Source organism: Dothidotthia symphoricarpi (assembly GCF_010015815.1).
Source record: "Dothidotthia symphoricarpi CBS 119687 unplaced genomic scaffold P153scaffold_10, whole genome shotgun sequence".
Taxonomy (NCBI): Eukaryota; Fungi; Ascomycota; class Dothideomycetes; order Pleosporales; family Dothidotthiaceae; genus Dothidotthia; species Dothidotthia symphoricarpi.
The window spans coordinates 941,605-962,871 of NW_022985017.1; the positions used below are offsets into that span (position 1 = coordinate 941,605).

The 21,267-nt window shown below is 51.1% G+C and overlaps 9 protein-coding genes across 9 annotated transcripts; 4 read left to right on the plus strand and 5 right to left on the minus strand.

The window, feature by feature from the left end:
- Positions 1-882: 882 nt before the first annotated feature.
- On the plus strand, positions 883-3,214 carry P153DRAFT_396821 (uncharacterized protein; the record flags this gene model as incomplete). Its single annotated transcript, XM_033671511.1, has 1 exon — positions 883-3,214. One exon carries the CDS (start codon positions 883-885, stop codon positions 3,103-3,105), a length of 2,223 nt encoding a protein of 740 aa, XP_033523950.1. The 3' UTR covers positions 3,106-3,214.
- A 551-nt stretch (positions 3,215-3,765) lies between these two features.
- P153DRAFT_385770 (glycoside hydrolase family 11 protein) lies at positions 3,766-4,500 on the minus strand (the record flags this gene model as incomplete). Its single annotated transcript, XM_033670461.1, has 2 exons — positions 3,766-4,171; positions 4,223-4,500. The coding sequence occupies 2 exons, from the start codon at positions 4,498-4,500 to the stop codon at positions 3,766-3,768; spliced, it is 684 nt and encodes a 227-aa protein (XP_033523951.1).
- Positions 4,501-7,690: 3,190 nt separating this feature from the next.
- On the plus strand, positions 7,691-9,108 carry P153DRAFT_357119 (uncharacterized protein; the record flags this gene model as incomplete). The annotated part of the gene is made up of 2 exons (XM_033666702.1): positions 7,691-8,585; positions 8,636-9,108. 2 exons carry the CDS (start codon positions 7,691-7,693, stop codon positions 9,106-9,108), a joined length of 1,368 nt encoding a protein of 455 aa, XP_033523952.1.
- A 221-nt stretch (positions 9,109-9,329) lies between these two features.
- P153DRAFT_21797 (PLP-dependent transferase) lies at positions 9,330-11,268 on the minus strand. Its single transcript, XM_033662601.1, has 3 exons — positions 10,760-11,268; positions 10,693-10,708; positions 9,330-10,612 (listed from the first exon to the last, which is right to left on the minus strand). The coding sequence occupies exons 1-3, from the start codon at positions 10,920-10,922 to the stop codon at positions 9,394-9,396; spliced, it is 1,398 nt and encodes a 465-aa protein (XP_033523953.1). The 5' UTR covers positions 10,923-11,268; the 3' UTR covers positions 9,330-9,393.
- An 801-nt stretch (positions 11,269-12,069) lies between these two features.
- P153DRAFT_340543 (uncharacterized protein) lies at positions 12,070-13,725 on the plus strand (the record flags this gene model as incomplete). Its single annotated transcript, XM_033665879.1, has 1 exon — positions 12,070-13,725. The coding sequence occupies exon 1, from the start codon at positions 12,118-12,120 to the stop codon at positions 13,723-13,725; it is 1,608 nt and encodes a 535-aa protein (XP_033523954.1). The 5' UTR covers positions 12,070-12,117.
- A 501-nt stretch (positions 13,726-14,226) lies between these two features.
- On the minus strand, positions 14,227-15,490 carry P153DRAFT_366955 (putative thioredoxin). The gene is made up of 4 exons (XM_033668161.1): positions 15,433-15,490; positions 15,026-15,134; positions 14,828-14,932; positions 14,227-14,776 (listed from the first exon to the last, which is right to left on the minus strand). Exons 2-4 carry the CDS (start codon positions 15,055-15,057, stop codon positions 14,584-14,586), a joined length of 330 nt encoding a protein of 109 aa, XP_033523955.1. The 5' UTR covers positions 15,058-15,134; positions 15,433-15,490; the 3' UTR covers positions 14,227-14,583.
- A 430-nt stretch (positions 15,491-15,920) lies between these two features.
- On the minus strand, positions 15,921-16,407 carry P153DRAFT_21837 (uncharacterized protein). Its single transcript, XM_033662605.1, has one exon. The coding sequence runs from the start codon at positions 16,278-16,280 to the stop codon at positions 16,011-16,013; it is 270 nt and encodes an 89-aa protein (XP_033523956.1). The 5' UTR covers positions 16,281-16,407; the 3' UTR covers positions 15,921-16,010.
- Positions 16,408-19,199, minus strand: P153DRAFT_21891 (uncharacterized protein). The gene is made up of 2 exons (XM_033662609.1): positions 16,944-19,199; positions 16,408-16,892 (listed from the first exon to the last, which is right to left on the minus strand). The coding sequence occupies exons 1-2, from the start codon at positions 18,990-18,992 to the stop codon at positions 16,536-16,538; spliced, it is 2,406 nt and encodes an 801-aa protein (XP_033523957.1). The 5' UTR covers positions 18,993-19,199; the 3' UTR covers positions 16,408-16,535.
- A 1-nt stretch (position 19,200) lies between these two features.
- Positions 19,201-20,129, plus strand: P153DRAFT_21844 (uncharacterized protein). Its single transcript, XM_033662606.1, has one exon. The coding sequence runs from the start codon at positions 19,287-19,289 to the stop codon at positions 19,806-19,808; it is 522 nt and encodes a 173-aa protein (XP_033523958.1). The 5' UTR covers positions 19,201-19,286; the 3' UTR covers positions 19,809-20,129.
- Positions 20,130-21,267: the final 1,138 nt, after the last annotated feature.

Genomic DNA, 21,267 nt, shown 5'->3' on the forward strand with positions numbered 1-21,267 from the left:
AGCTGTTGGGAAATATCCATACACTTTGGTTCATGATATCTCGACTAATCGGCATCATGATTGTAGACAGTGTCTCCTGCTCTGTTCCAAGCAGATGGTTGTGCAATCGGTCGACACGTAGGTTGCTAAGGTATGAGTGGATTACTAGCTGGTCGGTTCTTGGAGATGGGTTGGGAAGGGTAACATCGGCTTGTCTCCAACCCGGAGGGCACTTGGGCTTAGGAACAGATTGGAGGTAGATAATTTGTCGTCAATGAACGCCAAGGTTGTTCTGGAGACGCCGGTGTTGTTATGGTCTCGAAATGGCCATGAATTCCACTCAAGACTGTCGGCTTGTCAACACTCCAGCCTTCAAGTCGTAACAGGAAGTCAGAGGGTATAGTAAAAGTGGATTACATACCAAACAGCCCTAGGATTCAGCTTAGCTCAGAGAGTGTCACAACAAAAGAGGATCTGTAGCTGAAGTTGAAGATTGTGGAGAGAGACGTCTCTCAACGGTTCCAGTCGTTTGTTTCACGCAGTGTTTGCTCAGGCGGGAGGCCCACAACTGCGTTGCGTGTCCACACCGCCCACCTTCATGGTTAGTCGAAATCTTGCAACAGCTTGACAACTACATCTGATATTGACATAGAACTTGTGTGCATGGATTCCTAGCAGTATACGCCTAACATGCACTTGTGTGAATCCTACTAGTCTAGATTTGCGACTTGTATGAGCCAGGAAGAACTCGGTAACATCGTGGTTGCCTGCAGTGAAACATAGGTCTTTGGACTTACTAGCGCGTTCTTAAGACTGTCACTCACATACCGCACGGTCACTCGCACACCCTCCAGTCCCTCAGACACCCTCCAGTCCCTCGAACGCCCTCGGGTAGTCAACAACATGCCGTCGACACCTCAAGATTCACCGCACGATCTGCTCGCTGATGGTCATGAAGCTGATCTTGGTGTTGCCCCTCATACGCAACGCCTGGATGAGTTTGCGTGTGTTATCAACAGGAACTTCTCCGACCCAGCCGGCCAAGTTACATACAAAAAGGGCATGCAGGGCCGTCTTCTTGGGGAACATACAAGTCAAAAGGGAACTGCAATGGCCAAGATATTCATTCAGGGTGTTACGGAGGGCTCAGGGTTCACCAACAGATACGTTCCTCGAGACTACATCGACAAGGGTCCGCCATGGCAGGCCAACATCAACGACTGGAAGATAGAAATGAATCTTCTTACAGGAACTTTTGACGCTCAAGGCTGGAACACATCACACCTACCAGATACGACTACGCTCGGCAAAACCATTGCAAAACTTATCACAGCCTTTCGGAAATCGCCAGCAAACTTCATGGAGGGAAGGTTCCCGACCTTTGTTGACACTCATGGCATCAACAAGCTCACCTACATGATCATCGATGGCATCAAGAAAGCAGGGCTATATGCAGTGTTGACAAGATCTGATGGGAGCTTTACCAAAGATGATCTGATCAATGCCGCGAAATACACAATCACACCGGGATGTTCTTTTGAGGAACGAGGCATTTATGGCAGGTTTCATCTCACCGGTTCAGTCGCGCCTTATTGGAAACCCGCAACAACCTACGGCTATGTCGGCAAGTCAGTCAACATGGTGGATCAATATTCACAACATGAAAGAGATGCAACAACTACATACGGCGATCTTACACGAAGCTCTGAATATGCCATGATCGCACTCTGCATCCTACCTCCGCAGGCTAATAGCGGACTCCTGTTTTTGGCAGAACAAGTACTTGTGTGCTTATTACAGACATACAGACAAACTGTTTATGATGCCAACCCCGAAATACGCCGGATTGATCTCCAGATGGCCGCGAAGTACTTCGTCGATATTTCGGATGCAACCTTTCGTCTCACTGGATGGTGTGGTGCTGTTCTTCGACCTTCATTTGGCGTACAGTGTGGTGCCAACCTTAGCTCACCTCTGTTAGAGTATTGCGACAACACCGACAAATTACTTTTCGTTCGCACAGACTCTGTCATCAAAGATGTCTTGACTGGACGATCAACTCCCATATCGGTTTTTCGTCGCTCAACCCCGAGAACTGTCACTGCCACCAGCAACTCACCACGCGTCGTGGCGTTTTGCAAGAGGTCAGGTACCAAATTGGTCATCTCGTTTTCTTATACCATCGACAGAGCAGACGAATCCTTTGCACCTCTTCCTGGTACACCACATCAAGTTGTTTTCGAGGTTTACAAAGACGGCACGCCACATCCACACTCATGGACACGACTTTGTGACATAGGCCGCTTCAAGAACTGGGACCAGGCGCGTTCCTTTGCCATCCGGATCGAATGGGAACACCCGCCAAACTCGGGGAAGTGGTTGTCAAAATACATACATGCAGGGAAGCCTCGCGGTAGTCAGTCTTGGGGCAAAGCAACAGGTGCTGAACACATACCCGGAGCCCTTGAGCATTACGCGAAAGGCATCAGCTTCCTCCAGTGGCTATTCGACGCACCTCCGAACCATAATCACCCCTGGATTGCCAGATGGAAAGGTTCTGCGCGCGTCATACAATCTAACTACGATTCTATGAATCAACGCATCATTCTCAAAATCCCTACTGAGAAAATCCGGATGATCGTTGGTCGGGTGAGGAAAGACAAAGAGATCATAGCTCAGATGAAAGACAAGAAGTACTGCCTGGAGAACGTGGACGGTCAATTCGGCGAGTTCGGCGGACAGTCGAATGACGATTCCTCAAATAGGAAGGAGTGTGATTGTTGCACCTTGAATCACCCCCAAACCAGTTCTTCGGATGGGGGCACTTGTAAGCAAGTAGGGAATAGCAGAGTGTGCAAGAATTGCGAACATATGGGCCGACCATGCTGTTCGTGGACTTCGGCTCTCAGGAGCTCCAATTCTGCTGTCCAAATGAGCCCAGAGGACGAAAAACTTGCGCACACCATTACCGCTGCACTACTCAGCCGACCTTTGGCCACAACCTCCAACAACCAGGTCTCATTTACGCAAACCCTGCGACCTTTTTCGACTTCAGACAAGCAGGAGGGCGACGGAAGCGATGACGAACCCGAAGAATATGAAGACATGGACGAGGAGGATATCTGAATGACATGGGCTGGGGTCTATACGAGCGAAGTGGAAATCTACCCCAGGCATATACCGGGAATTTTGAGGCACACAAGTTACATGCAGAATATAGTCTGTAGTTGTCCAGTTGTTGAAAAATAGATCCTTCCTTAAACATTCTACCGCCCATGTGATGACTACAGCATCCGGAAGGAGCACATATTCTTCTTCTGCTGCTGCTGCTGAGAGCTTGGGCTTCCCCGCATTCTCTATTTCGTTCCATATAGTGGTTCCTGGCTCTCGGTTAGTCGAAATACCCGGAATCAAGGTTTGTTCTTTGCAGTAACACAACAACCCTAAACTACAAGATTGAAAGTACTATAAAGACAAACATGCTAGTAGGCGTATACAAATACCATGTAAGGTGTATAAATTTTACAATTTTCTTATATGTAGTTGTCAAGCCGTTGCAAGACCTCGCTACAGGCTGCTTAGTTCCGGGTATTCCAACTAACCAAGAGCCTGGTATCTCAACTAATCGGGAGAGGGCCTGACCAATCTACGACATCGATTGGTTGCTTAACCTGATAAACTATATACACTGAGAAACAACATCCAAGTCAGCTGATGACTCTGCAAAATCCCCAACTCCCTCCAACACTCCCTTCAACTTTTCATCCGTCACTATTCCCTATCCACTTATGCGCAGTTCACGGTGATGCTTGAGCTTCCACTTGAGAAGTATCCCTCTGTGGCAACAATTTGGTAGTTATGAGTGCCCAAAGTCATTCCCTTCGCCGCCCAGGCATCGAAATGGGTCTTCATGTTCACGCTTCCACTGGAGCGTTTGTTGGTGCGTACAGACCAGTACTGCTGAAAGGTCTGAGTTCCATCGATACTAGGGGCGTTTTGCCTAGTCGTCTGCGCAATCTTGTAGGTCGAGCCATCAGAGGTGAGGGTTCCTTTGACGGCTGCCGACGAACTGGGGTCATATGACCCATAATTCTCAACGACGTAGTACTCGATGAGCGGGTTGCGGGTCCAGCCGTAGACAGAGAGGTACGAATTTCCATTGGGGCTGTAGGTACCAGAGTAGGTAATGGTGCTATCATGAGTAAGCAGTTGTATGCATATTGTAGGGGAGAAGAACTCTTACCGAGCAGCTCCAGGGTTCCATCCCTTTCCACCGACGAGGTTTCCACCGGTCTGCCAGGTCACGCTGTATTGGCCAGCGGCGCCGTTTGTGTACGTGGCTGACGCGCCGCCATCCGTCCACCACGAATAGTAGCATCCATTGCTCCAGCCCGTGGACGAAGGAGTGCCCGCACGGGCTACGAGGTCGCCGGAAGAGCGGACAGAGAGGTCAGTTGCGGGTGCAGCAAGTGCGCTGGTGAAAGCCACTGCAGCAGTGAGGAGGGAGTTGAAAGAGACCATGTTGGGCTGTTGGAGTTTGATGAAAGAATGTATTTGCTGGGGATGTGATGAGCAAGAGTGAGGGACCAGCCTTGACGACGACTCAGGGTACTCTTATAGACTTCTTCATGGTGGACCACGGGAGAACACCTCGTATGGGTAGGGCCTAGATTGTTTATGTGACATCGTCGCGGAGTCTACGATGCTTCTGTCAGTCCGTAAATTAGATGAGATCAAGGATATAGGCTAAATGCATGCGCGTTTTGACGTTTTGAATGACAAGTGCATGGAAATATAATCAACAGCTACCAATCAAGTAGTCAAACATCGAAAAAGAAGAAGAAATAAAGACAGAATGAAGGCATGATTGGATCCGGGTTCTGAAACGTTCGGTACCCCAGCCTACGCACGTGCAGACATTTAAATTGACGTCCATGAATCTCAACCTAGCCGAAGTGGGGTTGTTTCGGAGAATAGCCATATTGATACCGCAACGGCGATCAATTTCCATCTCTTTTCTATCCCTTATCCCGGGTGTCTAGAGCAAGACTCTTGGGTTTACCCTCAAAAATGCCAAAGCGTGATGCGATTCGCTGAATGACGCAACTATAACAGGTCAGGAGGGGACGTAGATTGACAAGTGTCGTAGGCAATATGGCAAAAATGCGTAGCCAAGACTCGGAGGAAAGGAGGTGATGAGTTGGAGTTGCATGGCTGTAGAGACAAAAGGGTGTAGAATATGCAGGGTGGCGGTGCTAGCGGCACGCCGCATGCCGAATGTGGCTTCCAACCTCCCGGTTAAATGTGAAAGCCGGAATCAACCTTCTTGTAACAGCATCATAACGAAAGACACTATTAATGTAAAACTTGTGTAATCTTACTTACCAAGGTGTATATATAACGTTTGTCACTTATTGACAGTATACCTGGAACACTTTTTACGGAGGGAATTCACGCGTGTTCGGCTGAATACTTGTGAAATCACGTTGACATAATTTGATGTGGCTAAGTTGTCATATGAGCCAAATTCAAAGCCTCACTGTGTCGCACACATTCTTGGTAGTACAAATGTGATACAACTTCCTTTTCGCTTGTGTAATACTCAGCCCGATCTTTAAACTCATTGAGTAGTCCTTTGCCATCTACTGTACTCTTCATATATATCTGATCCGACATGTTTCGTCGAACCATAAAAGCTGACATTTCGGGACATCACAGTCTTAGTGAGCACAAACATCAATCTAGGGTAGTACGAACAATCAAAGTATAGGACTGTATCCTGCTTGTATGGAAGAAGCGCTCACCGTGAACCCGTCTTTGAAAGTTTATCACAATACGTCACAGAAGTAATGTTGCTACGTTGGTGAAAGTAAAACAAATATCGCATGTTGGCGAAAACAGAAGAACGTTATAACTTCGTCAAACTCTGTGGAGCCGCTTGTAAACACTTTGCCTCTACACACACACACATTTTGTTTCACGCACTTGCTCAAGACGTATACTGATCTGGACAAGCAATACTAGGATATTTCTTCACATCCAACGCGGCACCCTCCTGTCAACACATCTCACACGCCTTGCTAAGGCTACACATCATGTGCCAGCGTCGGTTCTACAAGTACTCATACTGCGAACACACTGCCATAGATCTGTCAAGCCCGATTGCGAGATGCGAACGATCACAAAGTGGTTTCTTCAAGTTGCAATGTAGCAATCCTACCAACGTCGTCAATGATGAGGCTGGTATATGCCCAACTTGCATCGCGAGTGTGATCAAGTCGCTGGGTGTGATTAGCATGAATCAGAGGAGCGGATGGGAATGGGCGCCAAAGAACATGTCCGAGTAGAGACTTTGGTGGCTGGTATTGTCAAGGCCCCTATGCATAGGAAGACGGCTGATAGGTCTTCGAAACAGACACAACCGGCCCTGATCCCAGGTGTCGCGAAAGAGTGTGAGACATGTCATATTCGTGATCAAAGGTATGTCTGACAACCATATCGACGGCTTCGTCTGTAAACAACTAATTGTAGTACGTCAACCGACATCACTATCTAACCTCCGAGACTACTCTACAACTTGTGTATTGGTTCACTTCCTTCGACAGCACCAGCGTTCCAACTGTCTCTGCTCCGATCCAAATTAGTTCTAGGAGCGCAGGTTGTATACTTATTATCCTAGACCCGATACACTTGCGAGTTCAAAATATGTACTGATCGCGGAACAAGTACAAAAGCACAAGTCTAGATCAGTGTTGGACAAGAAGTATCAATGCGAGCTACAAAAAGGTTCAACACCAACAAAAGGAGGAGGAGTCACAACGAACGTATTCTACAAATGCAAAAATTCACCCAAGACCGAGTCTGATATGGCGTATGTGAAGAATAAAATACTCACGCGTCATGCAATGATTGTGGGTAAGTCACGAGAAAAGCTATTGGATTCAATTTAGTAACTTCATCACCAATGAAATGAAGTACGTGGTGGTTGATGTTTTCTCATCGCACCTTCACAAATCTCAGCTATTTGGAAGTCGCAGATTATCTGCTTCGCGAATCCCACACTGATACCTGCTAAAGATGTGCTATCGCAACTACACAAAATACTCTTGCCCTGAGCTTCACATCCTTCTCAACAGTACTTACCCTTTCCACTTATGTGAGCAAGCCCAACACTATCCTATACCGAGGCAATGTGCAGTCATCGTGAACACGATACAGACAAGCGACGAGCCTTGTATTGATTGTTGGATGAGGAAAAATGAGAGTGAGAAATATGAGAAAGAGCATGAGAGAGTTTCGAATGGTCGGTGGCCGGGAGGTCTAAGGTGGACAATGTACGGCAGTGAGAGGGGAGAGGATGTATGGCGTGATGATGTGCCGCAATAGAAAGAGCGGTAATGATGAAATTCACCATAGTGGAAAAGAATACACACTGCCCAAACTCACTTTGCTTCACTCCTTCTGGAGCTAGCAAGTACTGAAGTGGTGAGCACAAGTTAGAGTCTTCCTATATGCCTTCACATTTTTTGTTCAATATCCCTTACTTTACAGCCCACTCTTACTTGAACTTTACCACACATGCTTGGCTTCGTCTGTTCATAGTTGTGCATCAGTCTTTTTCGTCTGAGCTCCTCTTCCCTCATGACATCCACCGACCCCACCATTGACGGCTAAACACACTCTCAAGCTGGCTCCTGCAGTATAACGCAAGATGTCGAATAACGAAGCGAAAGACCTTGTCTCTTCTAGTATGGCGGGACAGTATCGCTCATTCACTCTAGCCCAGCTACAAACAAAGATCGCAAAGGACAGAACATTCAGCAAAGACTTTCGTCACGTCCCAGAGCACACCCAGCTCAACTTCGAAAAGCTTGGTGAGAAAACGATCACTTCACCTGGGCAGAAATTGCTCGTTGGCACGTACAGAAAGCTTGAAAAGGAGGCAACGCATGATGTATGGGCACATGCACATTGTCTGGTCAATGCCGATAGCGTCAACCAGATTAGCTACTTCCTGGGGGACAACACAAAGCTCAACCTTAATGAAATCGCGAAAGTCGAGTTCGTCCAGCCATTTCAGCAGCTTGGCAGTATCGATACTGCTAGAACACGAGACAAAGTTCGGTTCTTGATACTTTTCTACTTCCTAGAGAAGGGATGTCTTGAAAAAATCGAGTTCAAACAGGACGGGTTCGATCTTCTCAGGCTAGCTTGCGCGACTGTGGCTAAGGCACAGAGAGATACTGATAAAGGTCCAGCACGGAGGAATACTCATAAAGGCCCAGTACAAAGAAGAATGGCGGTGGTGAAGGTACGTCCTGGCAGAAAAGCGCATGGTTCTAAACCAGATGATCCCAGTGAAACATCTCTTCCGAGTTCGTTGACTACAGCTTTCGAGGTTGGCACATCCACGGACACATCCATCGCAGCCAAAACACATCTGGATACCCAGCACCTTAATCGTCCGGACGTCTTCGCGCCTATGACTGGAAGGCTAGGACTGGAGGAGTTGCGTGTTCTGTCAACAGACGCAAACACTGCACATCAAGACGGCGAGCATACGAAAAGAGCCAGCGAAGTGATAGCCGAGGCTGATGACGAAGAGCGTAAGCATAGCAAGCCTATGTCCCGGTAGTTGGATGCTAAAAGTCAACAGGGTACTCCAAGCGACAAAACACTAACGACGGTCTTTATCACTTCCAGAAATTCGTCGAGCAAATTCGACGTCACACGGACGATGAGTACGAAGCGTTAAAGATCGAAGCCACGAGCCTAAGATCACAGAACTCGGTGATGGAGCGGAAACTAAGTTTATGCGAGAGTAGTGTATTGCAGCTTCAGAAAGAATCCGGAATTTTGGAGTCTAGACGTCATCAATTGGAGGATAAGCTTAACAAGGCGAATAAGTTATCCGAACTCTCGGCGCTTTCGGCAACCAAACTCACGAAAGAGCGAGATGCCAAACACATGCTCCTAGTGCAAGAGATCAAAGTCAGAAGGGAAGGGGAACAAGAAAAGATTGAGATTCTAAAGGAGCTTGGAGAGTTGAAACCTTTCAAGACACATTTCTTGAAGATGATGTCGGACTTGCAGGAGAGTGGCAGCTTGATAAAGGCGTCGTTGGATTAGCTACGAGATGAAAATCAAGGTGGAGTATGAGGGTTTTGCAAGGGATGGTTGGAAATCTTTTAGTCATGTTTACTGCTTTGGACCGGCAGTATACCCAAAGTTGGGAGCGTCTAGGTCTCTGGGGAAGGGAAAGGTTGAGTTTTCAAAAGTATCCGTGAGTTGAAAAAAAGACCAAGTGCAGGAGGGGAAAAGAACAGAGTATCCAAACATCCTTCAATACTGACATATACATAACCTATAAGTCAATTGTTCATCCAGGAACCTGTGAGACTAGTCCTACCCATCTCATAACCGAGCTTCTACAATAGTCTCGCTCCGTACCGGTACTTTCTCCTCGATATACAACGGCATCGTGCCAGGTGTCGTCCTGAACGCTTCTTCCATGATTGCGAGGGCAAGATCAAGCTGCTCCTCGGTTACCGTGATTGGCGGTGCAATACGGAAGACACCACCAAAAGACGCCATAGTAGCAAGCTGTGCCCACAGGCCCATCTTCACCATCTTGTCTGATATCGCGCTACCCACCTCTGGTGCTCCGACCTTCGTCTTTCTGTCGCTCACGATTTCAAGACCTCCCATCAAGCCTCGCCCTCGCACATCGCCAACACATCCATACCGTGACTGCAGTCGTCTGAGACCGGCTTGGAGCTTGACACCTAGCCGTTTCGAACGTGCGCAGAGATCATCTCTGATGACGATTTCGAGAACCTTGTCGCCCACTGCCGCCGGAAGAGGATCATTGATGTGTGTGGTGTAGAAGAGGAAGTCGTTCTCTTTCGCATGCTGCGCGATACGGTTCGATGTGAGAATGGCGCTCAGTGGGATACCGTTCCCAAGCGTCTTGCTAAGTGTTACGATATCCGGAACAACGCCCTCATCCTCGGGGTGATGTGTAAAGGCGAACATATCTCCAGCTCTTCCCAAGGCCGTCTGCGCTTCATCAACGATAAGAAGCATGCCTCTCGCTTCGCAATGCTTTTTCAAAGCCTTCATGTAACCAGGAGGGAGTTCCAGCATACCACCACTGGAAAGGATGGGCTCAACGATGAGCGCTGCAAGCGATCCGCAAGATTGCTTGTCCAGAAGATCAAAGCCGTAGTTCAGCTCGGTTGTCCAATCATGCGATCCATCTGGGTGCCTGAAAATCGAGCGGTAGGAGTTAGGTGTCGGCAGTGCAAGGTTTCCGATCATGTTAGGTCCATAACCAGAACGTCCAGCGTGATACTGAGCCCCCAATGAGCCTCCTGTCATTCCGTGCCACGAGGAGGCCAGTCCTACGATCTCGAACTTTCCCGTAAAGAACTTTGCCAACCGGATGGCAGCCTCGTTGACTTCGCCACCTGTGCTCAAGAAGAATGCTTTGTCAAGGCCCGCAGGTGCCACACCAGTCAGTCGTTTCGCGAGTTTGATTACTGGAGGACTGATCATTCCACTGAAGAGGTGATCAAGATGTTGAGCGTGATCATTGATGGTTTGTACAATTTCAGGGTTGCCATGTCCGATCCTGTACTATCGTCAGCATGTTGTGTCCACTCTCACAGCTATACCATCTTGAACAAGGAACTCAGAGTGATGGTAACGTACAGACAACTCATTTGCCCTACGATATATTAGTGGATTTTCTGAACGCAAGTTGTTGCTAGAGCCTGACCTGAGGTAAAGTCCATCATCCTATGGCCAGACTGTGTTTCCATGTAGATACCATCGGTAGAGGTGATGATTTCAGGATGGAATGCGGTACCGTACGTGAGCAGACACTCATCCGCATCGCGCTGGAGTTGCTCAAAGTCGGCAGAATCGTATGGGCGAGACATTTCTGGTAGTTTTATTGATGTGTAATGGGTACAGGAAAATGTGAGAGGGTGTATTGCCCATGTTGAACAATCTGATGCGTCTTTAATATGCAATAATGCGGTACCAAAAGACGGGCCTGGGGTCGAGATAACGGGAAACACGAGCTAGGGAATTTCCGAACAGAAGGGCTTCCGACCCTCTTAACTTTTCCGTTTCCCATAACTCCCGATGGTCTAGGATGTTCTGCTTTCGAGATTGATCACATAGCGTAGTGCTATTCCATCTGTCCCGGATGCGATTGTAGTTTTGATAGCGGACAGACTGCAAAGCGGAGCCCAATAACTCTTCAGACGTTCTCACGCGCCTCACAGGAAATCTGCTGAGTCTTCGTAGAGAGCCATCACTACACTCCAGAGAGCACAATCCGTCGAAGATGAGTATCAATTGATTAGCTCATCGCCAGCTCTTGCTTCTTTCCCGTCGGTCGGTAGCCCGGAGAACGCAAAGGAGTCGGGGTGTTGTTCACGGCATCGGCCGGGAAACTACGGAGAACCTACCCGCCGTCTACCATCAAGGAATCCTCGCTGTTGGTCTCATCCACGCGTTCCAATATCGCCGTCGCTTGTCCTTCGACATTGACGGAAAACTGGACTGACCTCACGTCGGACTCTTAGTAAGCGGCGAGCACAGACATCTCTCCCATTTGCATACGATGGAGCAGTCCACTCCAGCGTCATCATCTGCACGACCTTACAGAAGTCATAGAGTACCTGCTTGTGACAAATGCCGCAGCCGTAAAATCAGATGCGATATTGATCGAGCCGGTCAGGCATGTCGTTTTTGTCGAGAACGACAAGAACCTTGTAGCTATGCGTCGAAAGATGCGACAGCAGATTATGCCTCGTCGATAGGCGTTGTTCCACAAACCCCTGACAGGTAAGCATCGTTTTTGTTGGACCTAAATTCCATGCGGCCGGAATGTTCAATGATCTCCCACGGTTCGAGGAGTATAATATAGAGGCGATTGAAGTGTTCTTGATTCTTGGTTGTTTATCTTTTACTTTCATCGGCTAACATTAGTTGAGACCAGCAAAAAGGCAACGCCGAAGTCTTGGACATGATAAGGATGGTGCCGCAGCATCCAAACATACTACAGAGGGGACGCTGTTGCGATTCCCAAGTGTGGCCGGCACATCGCCAACTGAAAGCTCTTTGATGATGAATCCGCATATGGCTGAGGACATTACCGTCTTGGAGCAGTATCTATCATCGCAAGCCATCGAGGGCAACGCAGCAGCAAAACTCTACAACACCGTCTCCAGTGTTCCAGGTCAAAATCCAATTGTCTATTTGACAGTTCCGAGAAGGCGTAAAGGACTAGCTTCCGCAGTTGACCCTGGCAGAGTTCAAAGGGAGATTATCGAGCAGATTCTGAGCCCCTTTGCCGCAGAGGTGCGAAAGACGTACTTTAACCATCTCCATCCATGCTTTCCGATCGTGGACGAGAAAACATTTGCGGATATGTGGCACAAGAACAACGACCGCATTTCTTCAACGTTGCTATGCGATATGTATGCTTCTGCCCTGTCCTTCTGGAAGAGTTCCGAGATACTTCGCCAACACCCGAGACCTGATCCACACTTCATCTGGAACCAGGCTGTAGCTGCTTTACAAGATGACTTCATGGCTCCAACAATATCGACAGTCCATGCCGCTTTACTGGACATGATTGGTCGCCCCGTCATCCAAGTCACGGGAAACATAGTCAACGCCGGACGCGTTGTAACGCTTGCACAGAGTTTGGGCTTGCATAGAGACCCGACCCTTTGGAAAGCAACAGCGCATGAGAAAAGCGTTCGCATAAGGATCTGGTGGGGCGTTCTTATCCATGATTACTGGTCAAGTATTAGCCATGGAAACCCACCTTTGATCCATTCGCGGTTCTACGATGTTCCTGTTCCTTCGCTCGAGGTTCTGGCTACATCACGACCTTCTGAAAGCCACCAAAGGGCTGCATCGTCATTCATCTATCTGTGCAAGCTTAGCCGGATCCTGGGCGAGGTTCTGCCTTTTGTGTATTCGCTCGAGTTTGACTCGGTCGAGTTATGGCGGAATCTGCGTAAAATCGAGTGTTCGTTAGATGACTGGTTGTTGGAACTTCCAGAGTTCCTTCGCCTTTCCGCACCGTCAACCAACAACTCAGTCAACGGATCCAGCAACTTGTGGTTTTCATACCTATCGGTCAAAGTGTTATTATGCCGGCTAGCATTCAAAGCAACCCTGAAAGACCCAAAGCCACCCACACCCGAAACTCGTCAATACCGACTAGCGATGCTGAGAGAAGCCGCATCAGAAGTGACCGATTTCGTCACCTCGCTGACCGAAGCTCAGCTCGAGGAATTCTGGATGCCCTACACGTCTTACCTGCTAGTGACAACTGCTACCATCCTTCTCCGCTGCACAGTAGAATGCGGCGACATCGAAACCAAGAAGCTGTGCACAACTAAACTAGTCGACTTCAACGACCGACTACAACGGGCGCGCGAAGTCGGATGGGATCTTGCTGAGTTCTGCCTAGACAGGTGTTCTGAGCCGATTCAGAAAATCGCCAATGCTCTTGGGATATTGCCGCGAATCACTGAGTCACAGACAAGGGTGACTGATCAAGTAGACAACGGCTTGGTTTTGGATCGCGCTCTCGCGGAAGCTCCAGCCGTCGACACGACTTCAATGCCCGACTTCTTTCTTCCGATCGATTCGCTTGACTATCCGTGGGAAACGCTCTGGGATACTTTTGAAGGCCCATGGCCCATACAGATATGATATGTTTGGTGGGCATGATGGCATGTTAGAGCGCACCTTCCCCAAAGAGACACTCCCCAAAGCGTAAACCTTCACTCTCTCATCTCCCACTATCATTTTGAGTCACATTATATTTCTCGTAGCAAATTCGTCACTGTGTGCGCGTGGAGAAGGTGGGTGGCGGTTCAGAGGATGATGTGAGGTTGAGGAGGATTGAGGAGGGTTGTGTTCAGGGTTGTTGTGGGTTGAGTAGGAGGGCGTGCGAGGGAAGTTTTGGAGTGGGTTGATGCGTGAAGCACTATGCCATCGTTGTATATTCAAGACCCTCATGTCGGGATACGCGTATTCATCCATGCCTACCTGAGTACTTTGACGTTCTCACGAGACGGGATGGATTCTCATGGATATTAACAGTCGGCATGTCGATGTAAAGTGTTGGCAATCTGATGTTTTGTTTCGTTGCTGATGAATTTCCTTATTCGAACTGGTTCAATCCTGGCTTTTGTGTTTAAAATTTATGTATTTGGGCGGCATCCGATACCAGCTCTGCTACTTCGTCGTCGTTGCTCTTGGTCGGCTTTTGGAGTTTGTAAAGCCGATCTATGTCCAAGTCAAATACCTGCATTTATAAGCAATCCTTCACATACAGTCAGCCTCACCAGGTTTAAAACAAAAAAACTTTACAACGACATCAGAGTTTGTAGCAGGACATGTCATTTCAAGGATGGTATCAAGATATCTGGGCTGCCAAATGTCCCACCCTATGCACTCTGCCCCGACCACTCAGGACCAACTGCCTGCAAGATGCCATTTCCAAACTCGCTTCCACAGCCAACACCATTATGCCGAGTGAGATAGTCTATGCGCGCGGACAGCAATCTACTCGTCGTAGTGTTTCTTGATGGCGGCCTCGAGGGCTGAGGGGTTAGCGCCCACGACCTCCTGAACCCTCACGCCGTCCTTGAAGAGGAGGAAGGTGGGCATAGCGCGGATGCCGAGCTCTTGTGCGACATCGGGGACCTCATCGACGTCGAGCTTGTAGAAGCGCGCGTTGGAGAAAGCGGAGGCGTACCTGAGAGGTATCAGCCTTGCGATGATTGCGATTGGCAATGCAGAAACTTACTTGACGATTACGGGAGCGATGACCTTGCAGGGTCCGCACCAGGTCGCGAAGCAGTCAACGATCAACAGACCCTTCTCCTCCAGAGCCGCGTCGAAAGCCGACTTGCTGTATTGCGCATCTTTGTCAGCTAGCTACTCGGAGATACGTGACGTGACGTCACCCGTCCCTTGGGGTGTGTCGCGGGCAGAGGAGACTCACGTCTGGAGGTTGTGTACACCTTCGTGGCCCATTTTGCTTGTGTTTGAGAAAAACCTGGGAGTGAAGAGAGGGCGGTAGAGGTTTGCGGTAGTTGTTGGGTTGATGGAAGCTGTTTGTAGTCGCGCAGATGTAAGCAGTGTTCTAGTGAATCTGAATGTCGACGGCGCAAACATGATATATGTTGAGCGAAACAAAAGTAAGACAGGAAGGTTGTATGATTTCAAAGGCTTGGCCGATGGAACCGACTGGACACCAATGCCTGCGTCGATTACAATTTTGCGGAAGGTGACGTGCTTATGCTAGTGATAAGACTCGGCAAAGGTGCAAAGTTCATGCGCAAGGCGAAGAGGTGCCGAATCGCGAGATGACAAAGGACGGGCGAAGAAGCGTAGAGAAGGCTTACTTACAGTGTTCTGAGTGTATGGTTGTGAGTTTGTGAAGGCTGATCGAAGGGGTCTTCTAGGGTGTGATATCTGCGGGATGATAAATCCGCAGGTGGGCTAGATTAGGCATGCTGTTGAGGGGCAATCGATGATGACGTGCTACGCTAGGTCTGAGAAAGGAAGGGACCCTTAACATTCCCAAGTCGCGAGTCAGCCTGGCAAAACAACCACACCATAGGTATCCCTTCCTCCGACCTTGGATACCGTAGAATTCTGCTCAGTATGAGAGTCTCATCATTTATCTTCGAGAAGAAAACAATGAAGTGTTATACAGTGGTGCTGCTGCAGAAGTGAATGCCAAGCATCTAAGTGGTAAACTTATCGAGCAGAACCCCACGGTACCAAGTCAAGTCCAGAACTAGTGAACAGTGTGTCCGTGTATTGTGCTTGACACGGTGGCTATCTAAACGTTGCAGTGACTAGCAGACATACACATTAATGGCACGACAAACATCTTCAGCGAACGTGTAAATTAGGACGAGCTTCACAAACTCTAGTCTCCAATCCCAAATGGCGACGCCATCAATACAGCTAGATTTATACTACAGCGGCGATCCCGACAAAGCGGCCGGATCCCGAATGATTAAAAAACAATACTTCCAAGGTCTATCACATGCCGGCCAAAAGCCATCTACACAGGCCCCAAGGGCCGTGTATCCCGGTCTGTCCATGACCGTCTCCCAAAAGCCAGCTTGAGATCGCCAGCTAGGAAAAATGGGATATATCGCGAAAATGGCGACCTGCCGCCAGTATACAATTACATGTGGTATCAAGGCCAAAACAATAGAATCCCGTAAACGCCTTGCTTGCATGGTCTTTTCCAAACAAAGACCAGCCAATACTACGGAAGACCCAGCAAATGGTCTCCGAGACGATGAGAGTGGTTCGGGAACTGCAGACTTGCCAAACTAAACACAAGATACACAAGGAAATATGAAGGAGTGACTATGGTGAGGGAAACAGCTATTAAAACAGACAGAGTACAAAGGAAAAGGTAAATGAATGGAACGTTCGGCAAGTAAGCAAGATAATCCTGGACCACATCTCATCGTCCGATAATAGAACTCTCAGTTCTGTTCAGACAGCCTGGTGTGTGAGGGTGTACTCGATCGCTTTTGAATATCCAAAAGCTTAGCCGAGCCTGCACTGAGGTGTCGTACGTGGTGCTTGCCGAGATCAACACTCTTTGCACGCTGCACCATAGCCGGTTCGTTGTCCGATACGGGCGAATCTGGTTCCCCGTCCGCGGTGTCGGGGGGAGTCTCGTCGGGAGACGGCATGTCGTTGAGATAGTAGCTCAATAGGCCTTGTGTCGATTTAACGCGAGGCGGGTGGTTTATGATAGTGGGTTGGCGACCAACAGTGCTTTGAAAGATATCCCCCTCTTGGGATCGTCTCGGAACAGATGTGGGTTGTACCCCTTCCTCGTCAGACTCAGCAGCGGCATCAAGTGTAGCCATGGCAGTGCTGCTTGCTTTGTTTCTAAGAATGCCACTTGAGTGCGCAGATCTGTGCCCCTCATCTGGATGTGGATTGAGTCTCTTGAAGTACTCGTCGTCTGACATGCCAAGCTCTTCGTATGAGTTGCCAAACTCTTCGTTTCGTTGCACGGCTGATGAGCCAATGCTGGAGCGCATCTGTGATTTGTTTGACGCCCGTTTCAATGGCTTGCCAGAAAGCCATGAGCCCTCAGAGTCGACGGATGCGAGCGACTGTGACATCGTGTGGCGAGGCGGTGCTCCTGGACTGACGGGGGAGTCGGATCGAGCACCAGCGCTTGAGCTCACCGACTCCACTCGGATATCCATTGGGTGTCGGTTTCTGCGGCGAGCCGCGATGAGACTGGTGGACGGAACGTCTGGAGACTGTACCCGCGAATCGGGTGGTGAAAGGGGAAATTCGGGCAAGTCTTCCCGGAACTTGGACATTGTGCGTCGAGGAACACTGGACGGTCGACGTATCTGGATTGGGGTGGTGACAGTTCCGACCAAGTGAGCAGGAAGCGGTTGGCGAGACATGGACTCGCGTGAGGTGTTTGAGAAGGAGATCTCAGATGGGGTAGTTTGCACTCGGTCCTGGGAATTGCGTTTTCCCCGGCGGAAGATGGAAGCGAAGACGCCTAGGCGTATCCTGTCTAAGCTGCTGCTTCGGCGGCTGGAGCCTCGTTTGGAAGCAGTCGTATCCGCGGTGACAACGGGATGAAGTGCGGGGTCTTGGTTCTCAGGGCCCTCTATGGTGTCTGCAGCAATCATCTCCGAGAGCAGCTCTGGCAGCTCGGAGATGTTCGAGGGCCCGCGCTTGTGCGTGGCTGAGAAAACGCTGCCACGGGAATAGCGGATAGCCCGGGCATCAGAAACTACGGGCTCCTCGACGGGGCTGTCTAGTGGCGTGGGGAGTTGGCTGTTGTCGTTTGCTCTGGGCGTCACGGGCAGTGTCTGCAGTCTGTGTGGCTGCTGTGGCGTTGATGGGCGGACGTCCTCCATGGGCGTTGACGTCTCCTTCCCCACGCCCAGCCCGACTGGCGCTGCTTCTGCAGTCTTCTGCTTCTCTGCTCGTCGCTCCAGCCGGCGCCGCAGACGCTCCTGCTCGGCGCGGACCTTCTGGTCTCTGCGCCGCTTGTCTCTCTCCAGGATCTCGCGCAGGGCTCCCGCGTCGAGGGTGTCGGCCAGGTCGTCGATCCTGCTCGTCCGCTTCAGGGCCGTGTCCTCGTCGCTGCTCAGGGGCCGCCGCCCTCTCCGCGGCTCGGGGCTGTCCTGGTCGGTGTGTGGCGACTTGCGCTCGCCCTTGTAGTAGTACTGCGGGCTGATGGACAGGCGGACGGTGGGCCTGGGCGAGAACATGTCGAAGGCGCTGACGCGGAAGGCGCGGATCTCGGAGTGGCCCGACATGGACGAGTGGATCGAGTCCTCGAGCGGCAGGGTGATGGTCGACGTGGGGCGCTCGAGGCGGTGGTTCAGGGCGCCCTTGACCTTCTTGCTGTCGCGACGCAGCACGGCGCCGGAGTGGGCGGCGGGGCGCTTCTGGGGCATGGGCAGCACCATGGCGCGGATCTCCTCCTCGCGCACGTGGTCGTGGTCGCGGCGGCGGCGGCTCGACATGCGGCGCATGATGCTGTTGTCGCGGGCGCGCAGCGACTGGGGCCGCTGCAGCTTGCCTCGCTCGCGGGCGGTGGGCAGGCTCGTGTGCGAGGGCGAGTGGAAGTTGTAGGGGATGCCGGCGTGGTCCTGGGTCACGGGGCGCAGGTGCGGGCTCTGCTCGAGGCGGCGTCGCTGGGGCAGGGCCGTGGTGTCGTCGGGGCTGGAGGGCGGGCGGCGCGTCTCTTTGGCAAAGGCAGTGGCGACGGAGCCCTTCTCCACGTCGGCAAGCGAGCCCGTCGATTCGCGCGACCCCCGGCGCGGGACGTGGGTGCGGTGAGTCGTGTGCGAGCGGGCTGCGACAGGCGGCGTGCTGTCTGTAACCGCGGCGGCTCGGACCTCTTTGGCCTTAGCGGCCTTGCCGGCTCTGCGCCCAAACGGCCACGCCATGGATGGTCGCTGCTCGCTGCCACCGACGTGTGCGGTGCTCGCGGCGGAGGGCGGGCTGGCTATGTGCGGTCGTCGGATGGGCAGCCGTCGTCGAGGTGCTGCATGGTGCGCGCGGCGTCCGTCGGGCAGGGCAGGCTGGCAGTGCAGGGGCTTGGCGGCGAGGGGTCTCCTGAAATGTTGGCGTGTCGAGGGAACGTGGACGAGTGTAAGAGAGGTGACAGGGACGCGGACGGGGGCGGGGAGGCGGATGCGCAGACGGCGTGCGTGATGTAAGGGACCGCGCTCTCTCTGGCCATGGAACGGGCTCGGCCTGCTGTGACGACAAAGTGCCCCACGCCAGAAATACTCTGCTGCTCGCTCGGGGAAATGTGTCGTCGCTCGGTGCCACTCCCTGCACACGCCCCGGCGAGCGCTGCTTTAAACGCTGCGCTGGTGCGCCCTGACGTCTGCCGCCCCGGCCCTGCAAAAGAAACGCAGGTCGAGGCGAGGTGTGTGTCTGCCCGCGCTGCACCCACTGCACCCAGCCCAGCCCGGCTCGCAACCACACGCCATCCACAGCCAAACAACGCGCTGCGGCGCCAGACGTTGCACGCCCGCTGCCCGGTCTGCCCTAGGCCGCAGACGGCTGCTCGTCACCGTGGCCACCCTGGGTCCCATGATGGCCGTGGTCATCAATGCCTGTGCCAATCATGCCCCGATGTCGACCAGTTCGCCAGAACTGCGAATCTCCGCCACCACCGTTCAATTTCTCGACCAGCCTTCTCCGCCGCTCGATCGCTCGTGGCCAGCTGCTTTTTCCCAGTCGTGCGCATGTGACATCAGAGCCGTCGAGCCCGGAGATTGTGCTGCACTGCAACTGCACCTTCGTGATGCCAATATTGCACCCTACCCAGCCTGTGGAGAGCCACGTCGGCTACGCTGCCACGGGAAGCTGCGCTGCGAACGCTAGCCAGGCCGAGGGGAATGCCTACTCATTACAATGGAGCCCTCCCCCTCCAATGATGTGCTCACGCCCCAATCCTTCTACCATTCCCAGTCGTCGAGTTCAGGTACCCGGGGCTCGAGCATGCATGTCGCCGCTACGAAACGCGTGCTTGCTTATCACAGATACGTCCAACACGGAATAAATACTAATGGTCCACTTTTGTTCTGACTCCTCGTGTCGAGAGCCCTGCCCTTATACCCGTGCAGCACATCATGCATGGCGTTTGGCTGTTTCAGTCGCAGAGCTGTATTGGGCACACGCTGCCTGAGGCCAAGCATGTCAGTCTGTCAGCTGTCGTTGTCAATGCACGCATCTACAAAGCACGTCAACCTACCTTTGAACTACAGCACGTGTGACGATTGCGTCAGACGAAGCTCGACGATAATTCTACTTTAGTAGCACGGTACTAGCACGCCTGTCTGGAGAGTATGGTTAGTTGCCACGAACTACAACTGTTATGTAATCGAGAGCCACCCTCGAGTCTGACTTTTGTGGACTAAACCGCCAATTTTTTCTCTTTCTCTCTCCGCGCATCCGGCATGACTAGCTGACTCCCGCAAGTTGAACGTCTATTACCCGGGATCTTAATGGTGCAGCTCTCCTGATGCATCGAGACCTTTCATCAGAACATCCATAACAAGCCCTCCAATTTTGTAATAGTAGCGAGTGCCGCAAAAGAGTTTGGGAGAAGTCCGGGACATTCTGGAAGTGCCAAACGCGAATATTGACCCACAACAAGACATGTCGATCAAACGTTACGTTGCACGACCAACAGTGGATCTCCATATATTGATTGGGCATGCTCTTCGACAACGCAATTAGAACTGTACACATTTACACCGCAGCAGCCACGACAACGGGGTTGCATGTAAGTGCATCGTAGCGAGGACATGGGCACGCGAGGTCGAGCTATGCTAGATGGCCAACGGGTTCACGATACGTTTATATGCACGTCGATCCGTGGCGCACATCTGTATTGATTTTTGTACGACGCAGAACTAGTTCATCTACAGTTGCATACCTTCTCCAGCATTTGGCACCCCGTGACCTGCGTATTCGGGTCGAGACAGAGCCTATGATTGATATGTCAAGGCCTCCACATCAGGAAAACACTCTCTCATATCCATAGATAGATCTCTGAAGGTACACCACGTCTATGCAATCTTGAAACTCTGTTGTGTATTGTCGCAAAAGTCAGAAGATGGACGTGGTGAACGATTGATATGATCATGAGCTGGTTGGTAGGAGCGACGGAAGCTTAGTAAGGCGCTCCGCGTAAACAAACACGCC

Coding starts and splice junctions, on each gene's coding strand:
- P153DRAFT_21844 (XM_033662606.1), top strand. CDS start 19,287: ATGGAACGGGCTCGGCCTGCTGTGACGACAAAGTGCCCCACGCCAGAA.
- P153DRAFT_21837 (XM_033662605.1), bottom strand. CDS start 16,280: ATGCAAGCAAGGCGTTTACGGGATTCTATTGTTTTGGCCTTGATACCA.
- P153DRAFT_366955 (XM_033668161.1), bottom strand. CDS start 15,057: ATGGGCCACGAAGGTGTACACAACCTCCAGAC. Junction 14,933..15,025: donor GGTGTACACAACCTCCAGAC/GTGAGTCTCCTC, acceptor TGCGCAATACAG/CAAGTCGGCTTTCGACGCGG. Junction 14,777..14,827: donor ATCGCTCCCGTAATCGTCAA/GTAAGTTTCTGC, acceptor GATACCTCTCAG/GTACGCCTCCGCTTTCTCCA.
- P153DRAFT_21797 (XM_033662601.1), bottom strand. CDS start 10,922: ATGTCTCGCCCATACGATTCTGCCGACTTTGAGCAACTCCAGCGCGAT.
- P153DRAFT_21891 (XM_033662609.1), bottom strand. CDS start 18,992: ATGGCGTGGCCGTTTGGGCGCAGAGCCGGCAAGGCCGCTAAGGCCAAA. Junction 16,893..16,943: donor GTGGCATTCTTAGAAACAAA/GCAAGCAGCACT, acceptor GAGTCTGACGAG/GAAGGGGTACAACCCACATC.